The 16,131-nt window shown below is 41.9% G+C and overlaps 1 protein-coding gene across 1 annotated transcript in view; it reads left to right on the top strand.

Moving 5' to 3' along the window:
• LOC109932639 (golgin subfamily B member 1-like) overlaps positions 1-13,385 on the top strand; it is an 81,549-nt gene extending 68,164 nt beyond the window's left edge. Inside the window, exon 15 of the mRNA XM_048607204.1 lies at positions 13,306-13,385. Coding sequence (XP_048463161.1) covers positions 13,306-13,346 — 41 coding nt within the window. The 3' untranslated portion in view covers positions 13,347-13,385. The remainder of the gene's footprint in view (positions 1-13,305) is intronic.
• Positions 13,386-16,131: the final 2,746 nt, after the last annotated feature.

Genomic DNA, 16,131 nt, shown 5'->3' with positions numbered 1-16,131 from the left:
ACCAAATTAGCCATCCTACGCTTGGCAATAATTATGGGTACTTCTAGTCTACACAAAAACTGGAAAAAACAGTTTAGCAGTAAGAGCCTGGATGAAGTGCTCCAGGATTGCTTTCAAGGTAGTTACTTTGTGCACCACATTTTGGAACTAACTGAAGAGTAGGTTATATTTAGATTTAGTGCTGTGTGATGTGACAGAGTTAAGGCACTGAAGTAGCAACAAATACAATGTGATTGAATTTTACATTCAGATTGAAAGGGAGAGATTGGTTCAAACTCTCGTATCTAAATCTAAGTAAGGACCACTATGTGGACATAAATAGAATTTGCTGACATGAACTGATGAGCTTGGAGGAGGTGGAGGGCACGAGTAGTATCCTGAACATAGGTGGGGAGTTCCTGGACCTGGGGAGAAAAAAACGGAGTCGAGGTAAGCGGCGATGAGTTCAGTGGGGCAGGAGCAGGCAGAGACAAATGGGTCGACCAGGTCTGTCAAGTTTGTGAATTTTGGGAATAATATAGAAACGGGTGGTGCAGAGTTGGGGAATGATGAAATTAGAGGCTGTGGATAGGAAGGCTCTTGAGGTGATAAGGTCTGCGATGGTCTGAGAGATAAAGGTTTAATGATCAGGGGTGGGGTCCTAAGTGAGGGGACAGTAGGAAGAGGTGTCAGAGAGTTGGCGCCTGGCCTGTGCGATGTGGAGGTCAGTACGCCATACCAGCCCCACCCCTTATCAGCGGGTTTGATGGTGAGGTTGGGGTTGGAGCAGAGAGCTGCACGTTTCATTGGGGTGAGGTTGGAGTGAGTGACGGGTGGAGAGATTTAAGCAATTGATGTCGAGATTGCAGTTGGAGATGAAGAGGTCGAAGGAGGGTAGGAAGCCAAGGAGGAGTGCCTAGGAGGATGAAGTTTGTTGGAGGCTGGAGAAGGAGTCTGTAGAGGGTGGGTAAGACTCCCAGTCAAAGAAATAGGCATGGAGGCAACAGATAAAGCGTTCGACATCTAGGCATGTACAGAATTTGTTGATGTGTGGGCGCAGGGGAATGGAGGTAAGTCCTTTGCTAAGGAGTGACCGTTCATCCTTAGTGAAAGGGAGGTCTGAGGGAATGATGAATACCCGGCTGGGTTTGTCTCTGGGGCTAGGTGTAGAGCTGGACCTGGGAGTGCGGGTGGAGACTGGCTCAGGAGTGGGTGTGTGTATGGGAATGGTCATTTGGGCAGAAGCGGAAAAGCAATATGGTCAGCTGCGATGTCGGCAGAAGTGATGTTAATGATCTGAATCTTGGTGTGTAGGAGGCTATTTCAAAGTTTGCAGATGATGCAAAACTTGGAAGAATGTTAGTAGGACAGTGTGGAACTCCAAAGAACATTGACAAATTGATGGAGTGGTTGGATAGGTGGCAGATGAGATTCAATACGGAGATATGAGAAGTCGTGTACTTTGTCTTTTAATATCCTTCTGATCAATATAAAATTGGGGATGCAATGCAAACATACCAACGAGGAACAAGTGTTGGCTACTTGGCTCTTTGAGCTTGCCCTGCCATTCAATAAGATTATGGCTGATCTGATTTTAACCTCACCTCTACATTCCTGGATATCCCCAATAATCTTTCATCTCCTTGGTAATCAATAATCTATATGCTATGCCTTAAAAATGTTTAAAGATTCTACATCCACTGATTTTTGAGGAATTCCAAAGTCTCCCATCTCTCTGAGAAAGAAAAAAAAATTTCATCTGTTTTAAATGGGCGCCTCCTTATTTTTCAACTATGGCCCTTAGTTCTGGATTCTCCAACAAGAGGAAACATCCTTTCAACGTCAACTTGGTCAAGTCCCCTCAGGATCTCATATGTTTCAATTAATTCGCCTCTAATGCTTCTGAATTCCAGTGGATCCAGGCCTAGCCTGTCTAGCCTACCCTCATAACGCAACCTGCTCATTTCAGGTATTAATCAAGTAAACCTTTCCCGACTGTTTCCAAAGCATCAGCATCTTTCTGTAAGTACAGTATCCAGTACTGTACACAGCACTCCAGATGGGAGTCTCATCAATGCCCTGTATAATTGAAGCATAACCTCTCTACCCTTACATTCAATTGCTTTTGCAATAAGCCATAACATTCTATTAGCTTTCCTGATCATTTGCTATTCCTGCATCCTGACCTTCTGTGATTCTTGCAGTAGGGCACACAGATCTCTCTGCATCTCAGAATCTCTGCAATCTCTCATCATTTAGTTAATTTTTTTATTCTTTTTGCCAAAATGGTCAATTTCACATTTTCCCACATTGTTTTCCATTTGCCAGATCTTTCACCCACTTACATGGCCTGTCTGTATCCCTTTTGGAAGGCTCCTTATGTCCTCTTCACAACTCACTTGCCTACCTATCTTTATGTCACTACAAATCTAGCTATCATACCTTTGATCTCTTCACCCAAATTATATATTTAAAGGGGGTGCAGGAGCAGAAGGAGTTGTGTGTGTCTGCACAGATACAGTTAGTAAATCATACAATGTTCTTGGCTTTATTAATAGAGGCATAGAGTACAAGAGTAGGAAGGTGATGATGAATTTGTTTAAAATACTTGCTAGGTCACAGCTAGTGTCTTGTGCACAGCTGTGGACGTGATATTATTGGAAAGATGTGAATGCATTGAAGAGAGTGCAAAAGCGATTTATGACAATGGGACTGTTCCCCTTAGAGAGAAGAAGGCTGCATGATCTGACAGACGTTTTCAAAATCATGAGCGGCTGGAAGAAAAATGAATGAGAGCGTAGATTTAAAGTGGTGTGCAAAGTAAGGATGATGGGAGAAAAGCTTTTTCACATAGTGAGTGGTAGGGTATGGAATACACTGCCTTAAAATGTGTTGGAGGCAGGTTCAATTGAGGCATTCAGAAAGGCATTGGATGGAAGTGATGTTCAAGGATATGGGGAAAAGGCAGGAAATTGGCACTAGGTAACAACTGATGTAAGTGCAACCATGGTGTAAGGACGAGATGCCTGCCATTCTGCGTTGTAACAGCTCTGAGGTTCAGAGTATATTCCCAATATAAACTAAACTTTTAAAGGGAGGATCCATCATCCATGATTAACTAAGGCAGGTTAGGGAAAATATCAACATGAAGAACAATTAAATGCCCAAGGATGCATGGCAGTTCAGATGATTGATGAGAATATAAAGAACAGCAGAGAATGACTGAAAGTCTAATCTTGAGAAAGAAATGAGAGTTTGTGATGAAGCTAGCTGGGACCAGATAACAAGAATTCCTACATGTATTTAAAAAGGAAAAGAGTATGTAAATTGTGTGTTCAACCTTTACAGAGTGAGTTTGGGAGTTGACATGAGACAAAAACGAAGTGATGGATGAAGCAAACAAATATTTTACATCGCTGTCCACTGTAGAGAATACAAAAATCATTTCAGTAATAGTTGCAAAGCAGGAAGGGAGAGTGGGCCTTTGGGAAATTACAAACATGAGGGAAGTGGTATGAAGCAATCTGATGGAAATTTGGACTAACATCTGAGTCCAGCTGTACTTCATCTTGTGGCCTTAAAGGGGGTTGCTGACGAGGCATTGGACACGTTGATGTTAATTTTCCAAAATTCCCTCGATTCAGGAAAGATTCCATTAGACTGGAAAATAACAAATATAACCCTTCTACTCAATAAGGAGAGAACGAAAACTGAAAACTATAGGTCAGTTATCTTGAAGGTAATCGTGGGGAAGGTATTAGAGTTGATCATTAAAGAAATTGTAATGATCCACTTGACTCAAGGTAATTGGGAGGAATTGGCATGATTTCCTCAAAGGGAATCCCATGTTTCACCAATTTATTGGAGTCCTTTGGAGGAATAAAATGTGCTGTGGATAAAGGAGAAATTGTAATTGTACTAGACTTAGATTTCCAGAAACCTTTTGGTAAGATGCCTATCAAAGGATATTGTGGAACATAAAAGCTCATAGCGTAATGAGTGATAAATTAGCATGGATGGAAGATTAGCTGACTGGTAGAAAACAGCATGTATGTAAACGGGTCTTGATATTTAAAATAATCTCCATTGTGTTGTGTGGCACTGTCACTGAGCTAAACGGGGCACAATTTGAACAAATGTAGCAGCTCGAGACTGGGCATCCATGAGACGCTGTGGGCCAACAATAGCATCAAAATTGTGCTCCACAATCTGTAACCTCATGGCTCAGCATATCCCCCATTCAACCATTACATTCAAGCTAGGAGATCAACTCTGGTTCAATGGAGAGTGCAGAGGGCATGCCAGGAGTAGCACCAGGCATACCTAAAAATGAGGTGTCAACCTGGTGAAGCCACCACCCAGGACTACTTGCATGCCAAAGCATAAACAGCAAGTGATCGACAGATCTAAGCTCTGCAGTCTTGCCACATCCAATTCTGAATGGTGGTGGACAATTAAACAACTCACTGGAGGAGGAGACTCCACAAATAGCCCCGTCATCAATGTCTGAAGAGCTCTACACAACAATGCAAAAGATTAGGCTGAAGCGTTGGCAGCAGTTTTCAGCAAGAAGTGCTGAATAGATCCATCTCATCGGTCTCCAGTGGTCTCCAGCATCACAGATACTAGTGTACAGCCAATTTGATTTATTCCATGTGATATCAAGAAATGGATGGAGGCACTTGATAGTGCAAAGGCTTGGGGCCTAGATAACAGTGCAGCAATAGTACTGAAGACTTGTGTTCCAGAATTTGCTGTTGCCTAGCTAAGTTCTTCCAGTACAGATACAACTGGCATCTACCCAACAATGTGGAAATTTGTCCAGGTATGTCCTGTACACAAAAAGCAGAACAAATCCAACCTGGTTAATTACCACCCTATTAGTTTACTCTTGATAATTAGTAAAACAATCGAATGTGTGAAGTACAGTGATATCAAGCAGCACCTGCTTGGCAATAACCTGCTTACTGGCGCCCAGTTTGGGTTCCAATGGGGCCACTCAGCTCCTGACCTCATTATAGCCTTTGTTCAAATGTGGACAAAAGAGCTGAATTCCAAGGGTGAGGTGTTGGATACAGCCCTTGACATCAAGATTGCATTCGACCTAAAGTAACATCAAGGAGCCTCAGCAAAAGTGGAATCAGTGCGTGTCAGAGGCAAACTGTCCGTTGGTTGGAGGCATACTTGGCACGTAGGAAGATTGTTGTGGTTATTGGAGGTCAGTCATTTCAGCTCCAGGATATCTCTGCAGGAATTCCTCGAGGTAGTGAACTAGGCCCCATGCAGCTACTTCATCAATGACTTTCCCTCCATCATTAGGTCAGAAGTGGGGATATTCACTGATGATTGCTCAGTGTTCAGCACTGTTCATGACTCCTCATAGTGAAGGAGTCTGTGTTCAAATGCAACAAGATCTGGGCAATATCCAGACTTGGGCTGACCAGTGGCAATAAACATACATGCCACACATCCCAGGCAATGATCATCACCAATAAGAGACAGTCTAACCACTGCTTGACATTCAATGGTGTTACCATCACTGAATCTCTCACTATCAACATCCTTGGGGTTACCATTGACTAGAAACTCAACTGGACTTGCCACAGAAACACTGGTTACAAGAGCAGGTCAGAGGCTAAGAATACTGTGGTGTATAACTCACCTCCTCTCTCCCCAAAGCCTGTCCACCAGCACAAGTCAGAAGTGTGATGCCTGGATGGATGCAGCACCAACAACACTCAGGTAGCGTGAACCATCCAGTACAAATCAGCCCGCTTGATTGGCATCGCATCCTCAAGCATCCATTCTCTCCATCACCAACGTTCAACAGCAGCTGTGTGTACTATCTACAGGCTTTACTGCAAAATTCACCAAGATCTTCAGACAGCACCTCCCAAAACCAAGACCACTTCCATCTAGATGAACAAGAGCAGCAGATACATGGGACCACCGCCACCTGCAAGCTCCCCTCCAAGCCATTCATCGTCCTGACTTGGAAACCATTTGCCGTTCCTTCACTGTTGCTTGGTCATAATCGTGGGTAAAAAACAAAAGAACTGTTGATGCTGTAAATCATAAACAAAACCAGAAGTTGCTGGAAAAGCTCAGCAGGTCTGGCAGCAACTGTGAAGAGAAATCAGAGTTAACATTTTGGGTCCGGTGACCCTTCCTCAGAGCTGTTCTGGAGAAGGGTCACCAGACTCGAAAAATTAACTCCAATTTCTCTTCACAGATGCTGCAAGACCTGCTGAGCTTTTCCAGCGACTTCTGTTTTCACTCATAATCCTGGAATTTACTCTCTACTGGCAGTGTTGGTCTGCCTACAGTACATGGACTGCAGCAGTTCAAGAAGGCAGCTCACCACCTTCTCAATGACAACTACACACAGGCAATAAATGCTGACCAGCCAGCGATGTTTCCAACCCAGGAATGAATAAAAACATAGCTCTTTTTCTGATTGACAGAATGTGACAAATGGAGTCCCACAAAGGTCCAAGCTGGGGCCTCAGCTTTCTTTCAATATGCATCATTTACTTAGATGAGGGGCATGGTATGTAAATTCACAAGATAGTAGGAAAGTCTGTTCTGAAGAACATATAGAGAATTTTCGGACAGATATAGTTTGAGTGAATGTGCAAAGATCTGGCAGATGGAGTATAATTTGGGAAATTGTGAATTGTCAGGAAGAATAAAAAGGCAGAGTATTACTTAAATGGAGAATGACTGCAGAATTCTGAAGTGCAAAGGAATCTAGTTGTTCTGGTGTGTGAACCACAGAAAGTTAGTATGCATGTATTGCATCTAATGAAGAAGGTTGATGGAATATATTCCTTTATGAGAGGGAACTGAAGCTAAATGTAAGGATCAAAAACAAATATCTAGAGAGACTCGATCTTGTTGTATCTGCGGAAAGAAAGCTGAGTTATCGTCTTGGGTCCAGTGACACTTCATCAGAACTGGTAGCTAGGAAAAGATGGAATATACATATTAGGTAGGGTGGGTGTAAAGGGGTAGTTAGGCAGTCAAAGAGATGGATGATGGTAAGTGGGGTAAAAAAGACTGGAGACCATAAGTTGGTGAAAATAGGTTGGCTGTAGTGAGACCAACCATAGAAATGATACAACACAGAAGGGGGTCATTTGGCCCATTTTGTCCATGCCAACCCAAAGACACCAGATGCCTGTTCTAATCCCATCTTCATGCACATGGTGTATAGCCCTGCAGCTCCCAGCACTTAAGGTGCAGATCCAGTTACTTTTATCTAAGAGTTTAGTCTTTGCCTCCAACAACAGCTCAGGCAACAAATCCCAGACACCCACCAGCCTCTGCGTAAAAAACTTTTTCGTCACATCCCCTGTCATTCTTCTGCCACTTAACTTGAATCTGTGACTCCTGATTTTTGAACTCTCTGCCAAGGGAAACGGGTTCCTCCTGTCTCTCAATCTCTATCCCTCACAATTTTGTAGACCTGAATCATGTCACCCCTCAGCTTTCTCTGTTTGAAGGAAAACAACCCCCACCTCTCCAATCTCTCCTTATACCTACAATTCTCCAGCCCTGGCGACATTCTAGTAAAGCTTCTCTGCATAGTCACTCCTCTAATGTGGGTACCAGAACTGCATGCATTAATCCAGTTGTGGCCTCACCAGTGTCTTATACAGTTTTGTCATTATATCCTATTTTTGTCTTCTATGTCTTTGCCAATGAAGGAGAACATCCATATGCCTTCTTTAGAACCTTATCTTTACAACCTATACTACTGTCTTTAGGGACTTGTACACTTACATGCCAAGATCTCTCACTTCACCTACCCCTCTCAGTATCTTCTCATTTATAATGTGTTCCCTTTTACTGTTTGACGTCCCTAAATGCATTACCTCGCGCTTATCAGAGTTTACCTCCATTTGCCATTTTCCCGGCCTCGTCACCAACCCATCTATATCATTTTAGACCTTACATTTATCCTCTACACTATCCACTACATGGCCAATTTTTATGTTGTCTGCAAATTTCCCAATTGGGCCCTCTACATTCAAGTCCACATCATTAATGTATAAAACAGCAGGTGTCCCAACACTGATCCCTGTGGAACATCACTTGAAACAGCTTTCCATTCACAAGGGCAGCCATCGACCATTACCCTTTGATTCCTGTTACTAAGCAAACTTTAGATCCAATTTGACACATTACCCTGTATCCCATGGGGTTTTACTTTTTGGACCAGTCTGCTATGTGGGACCTTGTCAAATGCCTTAGTAAAATCCATGTAGATAACATCCATAACTCCCTCAAAGAAATCAATCCAATTTGTAAGGCATGACCTTGCCTTAAGAAAGTGAGAAGACATATGACACCAGGTTCTGGTCCAGCAGGTTTATCTAAAATCACAAGCTTTCGAAGCGCTGCTCCTTCGTCAAGTGAAGCGACTTCACGTGTGTTTCGTGAAAATTGGAAAATAATCCTCAGAGCATCTGCCACTTCCTTTCTGCCCACCTTCAACATCGCAGGGACCAATCCATATGGCCCTGATGACTTATCCAATTTCAAGAATTCCAACTCCAGCCCATGTCACGATCCGGTCTAGGTGTGTGGGATTGGGTAAAAGACATGGTAAAAGAAGTTCAGGCCCTAAAATTATTGAACTCTATGTTGAGGCCTGAAGGCTGCCGGGTTCCCAAACAGATAATAAAATACTGTTCTTCCAGCTTGCTCTGAGATTCACTGGAGCACTGTCGCAGGCCTGAGAACTCCAGTCCTGAACGAACGGTTTTGGCCCGAAATGTTGACTTTCCTCCTCCTCGGATGCTGTTTGACCTGCTGTGCTTTTCCAGTTCCACATTTATTGACTCTAGCTTCCGGTATCTGCAGTCCTTTCTGTCTCTGAGATAAAAATGTTGGCTAAGGAACACAGGGTGTTTTGAAGTGGCAGACAGCTGGAAGCTCGGTCATTTTTGTAGGCCGAACCTAGGTGTTCCATAAAGTGGTCGCCTAGCCTGCGTTTCATCTCCCCAGTGTAGACACCACGTTGTGAGCAGCAAATACTTAAACCAGATTGAATGAAGTGCAGGCGTATCACTGCTTAACGCGGAAAGTGTGTCTGGAGCCTTGGATAGTGAAGCGGGTGGAAGTAAATGGCAGGTTTACACCATCTGCGGTTACATCGGAGGGTGTCTTGGGGATGTGCTGAAAGTGGAGAAGGAGTGGACCAGGAGGTCCCTGTGGAATACTGACAGGGGAGGGGAGGGAAATATGTATCTTTATGATGGAATTCCACAGGAGGTGGTGGAAATGGTGGGTTATGATACTTTGAATGCATATGCTGGTGGAGTGGAAAGTGAGGGTCAGAGGGATCCTATTGGTATTGTGGGAGGAAAGAGAAGAGGTGAGGGAAGACATTGGGAAACTTGTTAGACATGACTGAGGCCTCTATCCACCATTGTGCTGGGTAATGCTCTGTTGGGGGCCTCGGAAATATTCTGCTTTACTCATGTGGAAGATGGCATCGTCAGAACAGATGTGATGTAGATGGAGAAAATGGGAAAATGGAATGGAGAATGTTTACTTTCTCTTCACTATCCAAGGCCACTTTAATGACAGAGGTGGTAAGAATTTCATTTTGAAGATTGTGTCACTTTAGAACACTCTGCCTCAGAAGGCAGTGGATAAAAGATCATTGAATATTTTTAAGAAATAAATGGTTAGATTCTTGTTCAAGGGAATCAAGAGTTATTGGGGATAAATGGGAATCTGGAATTTGAGAAACAAACACATCAACCATGATCTAATGGAATAGTGGAACAGGCTTCAAGGGCTAAAAGGCCTATTTCTGCTCCAATTTTATATGTTTGTATAAGTAGGAGTATGCCCCACAAGAAGCTATCCAAATTAATTAATCAGAAGTAGTAATTGAACTCAGAATACATTATCTAAACAGATAAAGGCAATGTGCATTTTGGAGACCAGAAATAAAAACAAAGTGTTCAAGAAATTCAGCAGGCCTGACAGCATTTGTGGGGAGAGAAGTTACATTAAAGTTTCAAGTCTAATATTACTACTTCACAACTGAAAAACATATCTTAAGAATGGATCTGAGCTTAAGTCTCGCCATTAATAGTTGCATTATTGATTTTAATGTCCGGTTTATGCAAAAGTTGCTTGATTGTTCACCTTGATTAAAGATACTCAATTTCATTTGACATGAAGTGCACAATATTGTGACTTCAGCCTGTGCTGTTATGGATAAACTTACCAGGAAAAAGAAATGACTTAGTGAGAATATAATTATTCCAGCTGTTTTTGATTTTGTCTCTTAGAGATATATTTTTAAATCTCAGCCTGATGGTAAGCTTAGGTTATGTAGTTTGCATTAAATGGTTATCAGCATCAGTTCGTACGCAGGAAGTTCAGTGGTTTCCACTTATGAATTTCAAAAAAAATCTGTGCACCAGTGAAACTTAAATGCACAATTTAGAAGGATTCATTACTGTTTAATAATTTTTATTTTATGACTTCAGTCTCTTTTTTTCAAGTTTTTGGTTCCAACTTTAGGGTTGCCAACCTTAAAAAAGACAAAGCTGAGGAGTACAGTGCAGTACAAAACATTAATTGTTGAAAATGTAATTGAGATACTTTGTCATTTCTTCAAGTCCCAGTAATATGCCAGCCAGTAATTTCCTAACTTAATGATATTAAATTCTGGTAAGTAAGTGGAAAATTCCAATAAACAAAAGTACACAATAATTTGCAAGGTTACGTAAATAAGCTGTGACTTTTTATTTAATTATTTTGTTGGTATTTGCTTTCTAGTTGAGAATTTCCAATGAAGTACGCGTTTGGAGTATTGATATTTATGTTAATCCATTTGTTGATTGGGCACCTTGCCAATTGCTGGTGCTGTTTTTAATGGCAGAAAATATGTGATTACGGTGGGCCAAAAAGTTCTAGTACTGAATGGTGGAAAGTGAAGTTGATGCAATATTAAAGATGCAGAGAATCTGTCGCTTTAAATATATGCAGGTACTTGAAACCAATTGAAAAACACAGTCAGAGGAGTAGCTTACAACTTCCCAAAAACTGTTTTAGATTTAAAAGTGATATCATTGGACAGAAATTTGCCCATAACACAATTTACCTTTCCTCGTTGCTTCTTTATTTACACGTTAAGTTCAGGTATTTTGCCTGTGTTTAAATGTATCCATGGTGATGTACATACAAAGTTAAAATTTTTTTTTTAAATTACATCTCTGAAATTGATATGGAAAGATTCTATTTTAAAATGAGAAAAACTGATGAGTAGTTTCCTTTCAGCTTTGCATGACTTTGTTGATCTTATTTTCTTTCTCCACTGTATTTCTGATGAGCGCTCAGCACTTCCATCCACTTCCCCTTCCATTGCTCATGCAACTGTGATTTGGCCAGCCATTAAGAGCTTAGTTTCCCATCAGTTTTGTGCAGGTTCATGTCTACATGTTTCAAACAGTGCACTGCTAGTTATTTCTAGCCTTTGGACTTAGTATCTCTGGAAATCATCAGCAGTGTACTTGAATAATTGTTGTGCTGTGATCTAACTGTTTTTTAACTGAACATTTAATGCTCAGAAATGCTGATGAACATTTCTGGCCAAAGATGTTTTGCGACTGATACCTTCATATGTAAACCATTGTCTTTGCGTGACAAGAAAATGTTTGTCCTAAATTATATGATGTCATTTGATTATGTTATCATCTTTAATAATTTCTTTTGCTGCTTTGCATGCTGAGACAAGTTTGTTTTACCATAACAGGATATATTGTCAGTCTCAATCTAAAAATCACAATGATTTCTTAATATTTGATCATGGGATGGGAGCATTGCTGGCTAGTTTAGTCTCCATTTCCCTCTTGGAATTGCAAAGTGGTGATCTTGAACTGCTGATGTCCTTGGGATGTAGGGACACCCACAGTGCTGTTAAGAAAGGAGTAACAGGATCTTGACACAACAACAGTGCAGGAACAGTGATATTGTTCCAATTCAGGATGGTGTGTGGCTTGGAGGGGAATTTACAGGTGGTGCTGTTTCTGTGTATCTGCTGCCCTTGACCTTTCATATGGTAAAGGTTGTAGATTGGGAATGTGCTGTTGAGACAGCCCTGGTGAGTTATTTGCAGTGCATCGTGTAAGTGATATGCAATGGTACTATGATTGATAATGTTCCTTTTACATTAATATTTGTAAAACGGTTACCACGTACATTTGTCTACATTTTATATCTTCCGAATCACCATGATATTCAGCTGATTACTAGTCTGAAGTGTTTTCATCCCTAATAGTCAAATATCCCCCTTCTAACTGATAACAATTCCTGTTCAAGCTTTTCTATCTGTATCCATATGCCAGTGACAGTGCTTTAAAGTGGTTCCTCCAAGGTAGAGTTAGATATTTTCTGATTTGATTTCAGTTTAATCTTACTACATTTCTAAAGGTTATGTTGCTGAAATTCTAATGCTGAAAGTGAAATCTGAGAATAAAGGATAAACACAGTCTAAGAATAAGGGGTAAGCCATTCAGGACTGAGATGAGGAAGAATTTCTTCACTGACAGTTGTGAGCCTGTGAAATTCTCCCCCACAGAAAGCAGTTGGGGTCAGCTCATTAGATCTATTCAAGAGGAGCTGGACATGGCCCTTGCAGCTAAAGGGACCAAAGGGTATGGAGAGAAAGTGGGAATGGGATACTGTATTTTGTATGTTTCTATGAAGCTTCATTTATGGACGGGAAATACTTCAGTTGCAGGAAATCTGAAATAAAACAAAACTCTGAAAATAACTGCAGGCTAGGAACATAAGCACAGGAGCAGACCATTTAGCCGGTTGAGCCTGCACCATAGTTCAGTTAGATCATGGCTTTGATCATGTATGTCAACACCACTTGCTGTGCTATTTGCATACCCATTGATGGCACTTGTCACCAGAAATCTAGCAATTTCTGACTTGAACATGTTCAATGATTGAGCTTCCACAGCCCTCTGGAGTAGACAAATCATTATCCTCCCTGTGAAGAAGTTCCTCTCCGTCACAGTCTTAAATGGCCTCCCCTTATCCTGAGATTATGTCTTCTGGTTCTCAAGCCACTAGCCAGAGGAAACAACCTATCTCAATACACTCTGTCATACTCTGTAACACTCTTGTAAATTTAATTTAAATCACCTCCCATTCTTCGAAGCTTAACGGAATACAGGCCCAGTTTCCTCAATTTCTCCTCATTAAGACTGTCCTCCTGGAGTTAGTCTCGTGAACTCCAGTGCTTATTTGAGTTATTTATTGTCATGTGTATCTTGTTGCAAACTACAGTGAAAAATGTGTGGTGTCATCAGTCTCCAATGTCATCTTAAAACACAGACAAATACACCAAATCATAGAATATAAAGGCAGAAAAATGAAGAAATAAAGAAATATCCAACTTTGCAGCGCTTCTTGTTGAGTGCTGCATCATGGACCATGGGCCTTATGGCCAAATCCCTTTTGCTGAAGCATCGCCACTGCAACAAAAGTCACAAAAATCACTGTTCGGCACCATCTGGCCTCCACCAATGCTCTCATCACTGAGTTCTTGCTGGACCTCACCAATTTAGATAGCACCCTCGCTGCTGCGTGTCAACCCAGCCTGAACTCAACTCTGCCGCCGCAATGTATCTGCTGTGGGCCCACCTCGCTGATGCAGCTGCTGGTGATGCCACCGGGTCTCGTACTGACCCAAACCTGCTTCCACCAATTCCTCCATGAATCTATGCTGGCAGCAGACATCACTGGATACTCAAACTCACCCCTGCAGCAGCAGCCATGAGTTGGCGCTAGGACCGCCTCAACAATGCAGAAGCCGCTGAGAACTCAAACCTGCTTCCACCACCACCACAAGCCCGTGCTTCTGGGCCTGCTCCAGTCCGTGCTGAGTAATGTCGTTCCCGAGACAAGACCCAAAAATGTCCACAGCAATCCAAATGTGGCCTCACCAAGGCTATATAATTGCAGCAAGCCATCTTTATGTTAATATGCAAAGCTCTTTGAAGGCCATCATACCATTTGCCTTCCTTGTTGATTATGCATACGTGCTTGCTTTAATGACATATGAACAAAGAACATAAGATGGGATAGACTTAATGTTTCAGTGATAACTTCCTCTATATTTTATAAAATGTTAGAGATGTAATAGGTCGTAACATGTACAGAGACAGAAGGGTGGGAAGAACAAAATTGAAAATCTTTGATAGGATGAAGGGCAAAGTAGATTAAATGGAAAAGACTTGATGACACATGCAAAAGAAGATGGCAATACTAAAAGTGAATGAACAAATTTTTGGAATTAACGATGTATCAGAATCACAATTATTATGTTGCAGAAGAAGGCCATTCAGCCCATCATGTCTACGCCAATTCAGTTATCCAGTCCAGCTTTATTATCAAGTGCCAAACTCCTACCTTATCCCCATATCTAGTGGTCAGAAGCAGTGTAAAATGATTAGCTTCATCTGTTGCTCAAATGTTTGAGACACAGTGTGCTCCTGAGAGCTAAATGCACTGCGGTGCTCCACTCACCTAAGCAATGCCTCACTTCTCTGCCTCATTTGAGAAATTCTCTCAGTTTGAGGTGACTGTGAGTGGTTTAATGTATTTAATTTTACTCAGTAGTGCAGTTAATGATATTCTAAACATAGGCTATGGGTGCTGCGTATACAACAAAGTTGATGCAAAACCCAAGTTACAAAGTGCTTGTTCAGAAACGGACACAAACTGTTCAATGATTTGCATTTCTTATTGCAATTAAAAATTTAATAATTCTTTTCACGATACATTAAAAATCCCTTTAAGATCTACATATTTTATAGTTAAATTAGAATTTCTGCCTTATCCAGAAGATAAAATGTCATCAAAGTTTTTTTAAAAATCTAAACTAAGCAAAATGATGTTTTAACATGATTTTTCATTGAGGGTAGGGGCTGTGGTGCTTGGGTAATAAAAAAATATTTTCTTACTGTAGTTGCATTGGCAATTGCAGTCACATAATACAATATCTTATGCTTTTGTTCATTCAGTTTAATATAAACTTAATGCAAGTATAACAGTGAGAGTTAGCAAGAACTGCAGATGCTGGAGTCAGAGACAACATAGTGTGGAGCTGGAAGAACACAGCAGACCAGGCAACATCAGAGGAGCAAGAAAGTTGACATTTCGGGTCGGGCCCTTCTTTAGAATGGGGAGTGGGAAGAAAGCTGGGAGATAGATAGAGAGAGGAGGGGTGGAACTGGGGCAGGTAGATGGGATGGTGATAGGTGAGTGCAGGTAGGGAGAGGTGAGGATTGGTCAGTGGGATGGGTGGGGTGGATAGGTGGGAGAGAAGATGGACAGGTTGTGTCAGTTCAAGGAGGCGGGGATGAGAGGGAGAGTTGGACATGGATGAGGCCAGGGTTGGGGAGATTTTAAAACTGGTGAATTCCATGTTTAGGCCATCAGGCTGTAGGCTCCCAAGGCAGAATATGAGGTGTGTTGTTCTTCGAGTTTGTGGGTCGTGCCGTTGTGACACTGGAGGAAGCCCAGGATGGACGTATCACCCAGGGAGTGGGAGGGGAAGTTGAAATGGTTGGTGACCAGAAGGTGTTGTCGTTTGTCGCATACAGAGCGCAGATGCTCTACAAAACGGTCTCCAAGTCTACGCTTGGTCTCACTGTTGGAGAGGAGGCCATATTGGGAGCAGCAATAGAGGAGACCAAATTGACGGATGTTTAGGTGAACCCCTATCTGATATGAAAAGTTTGTTTTGGGCCTTGAATGGAGGTGAGGGGGGAGGTGTAGGGGCAGGTATAGCAAAAAGAAGAAAAACATCCGTCAACTTGGTCTACTGTATCTGCTGCTCCCGATGTGGCCTCCACTACATCAGTGAGACCAAGCATAGACTCGGAGACTGTTTCAGAGAGCATCTGCACTCTGCATGCAACAAACATAGAACACAGAACAATACAGCACAGTACAGGCCCTTTAGCCCACCATGTTGTGCCGACCTATTATCCTACTCTGAGATCAAACTAACCTGCATACCCTTCATTTTTCTATCATTCATGTGCCTATCCAAGAGTCGTTTAAATGTCCCTAATGTATCTGACTCTACTGCTACCGCTGGCAGTG

Source organism: Rhincodon typus, chromosome 17 (assembly GCF_021869965.1).
Source record: "Rhincodon typus isolate 14 chromosome 17, sRhiTyp1.1, whole genome shotgun sequence".
NCBI lineage: Eukaryota > Metazoa > Chordata > Chondrichthyes > Orectolobiformes > Rhincodontidae > Rhincodon > Rhincodon typus.
Note: the sequence above shows the minus strand (reverse complement) of the source record. Positions and strands in the feature narration are given on the sequence as shown.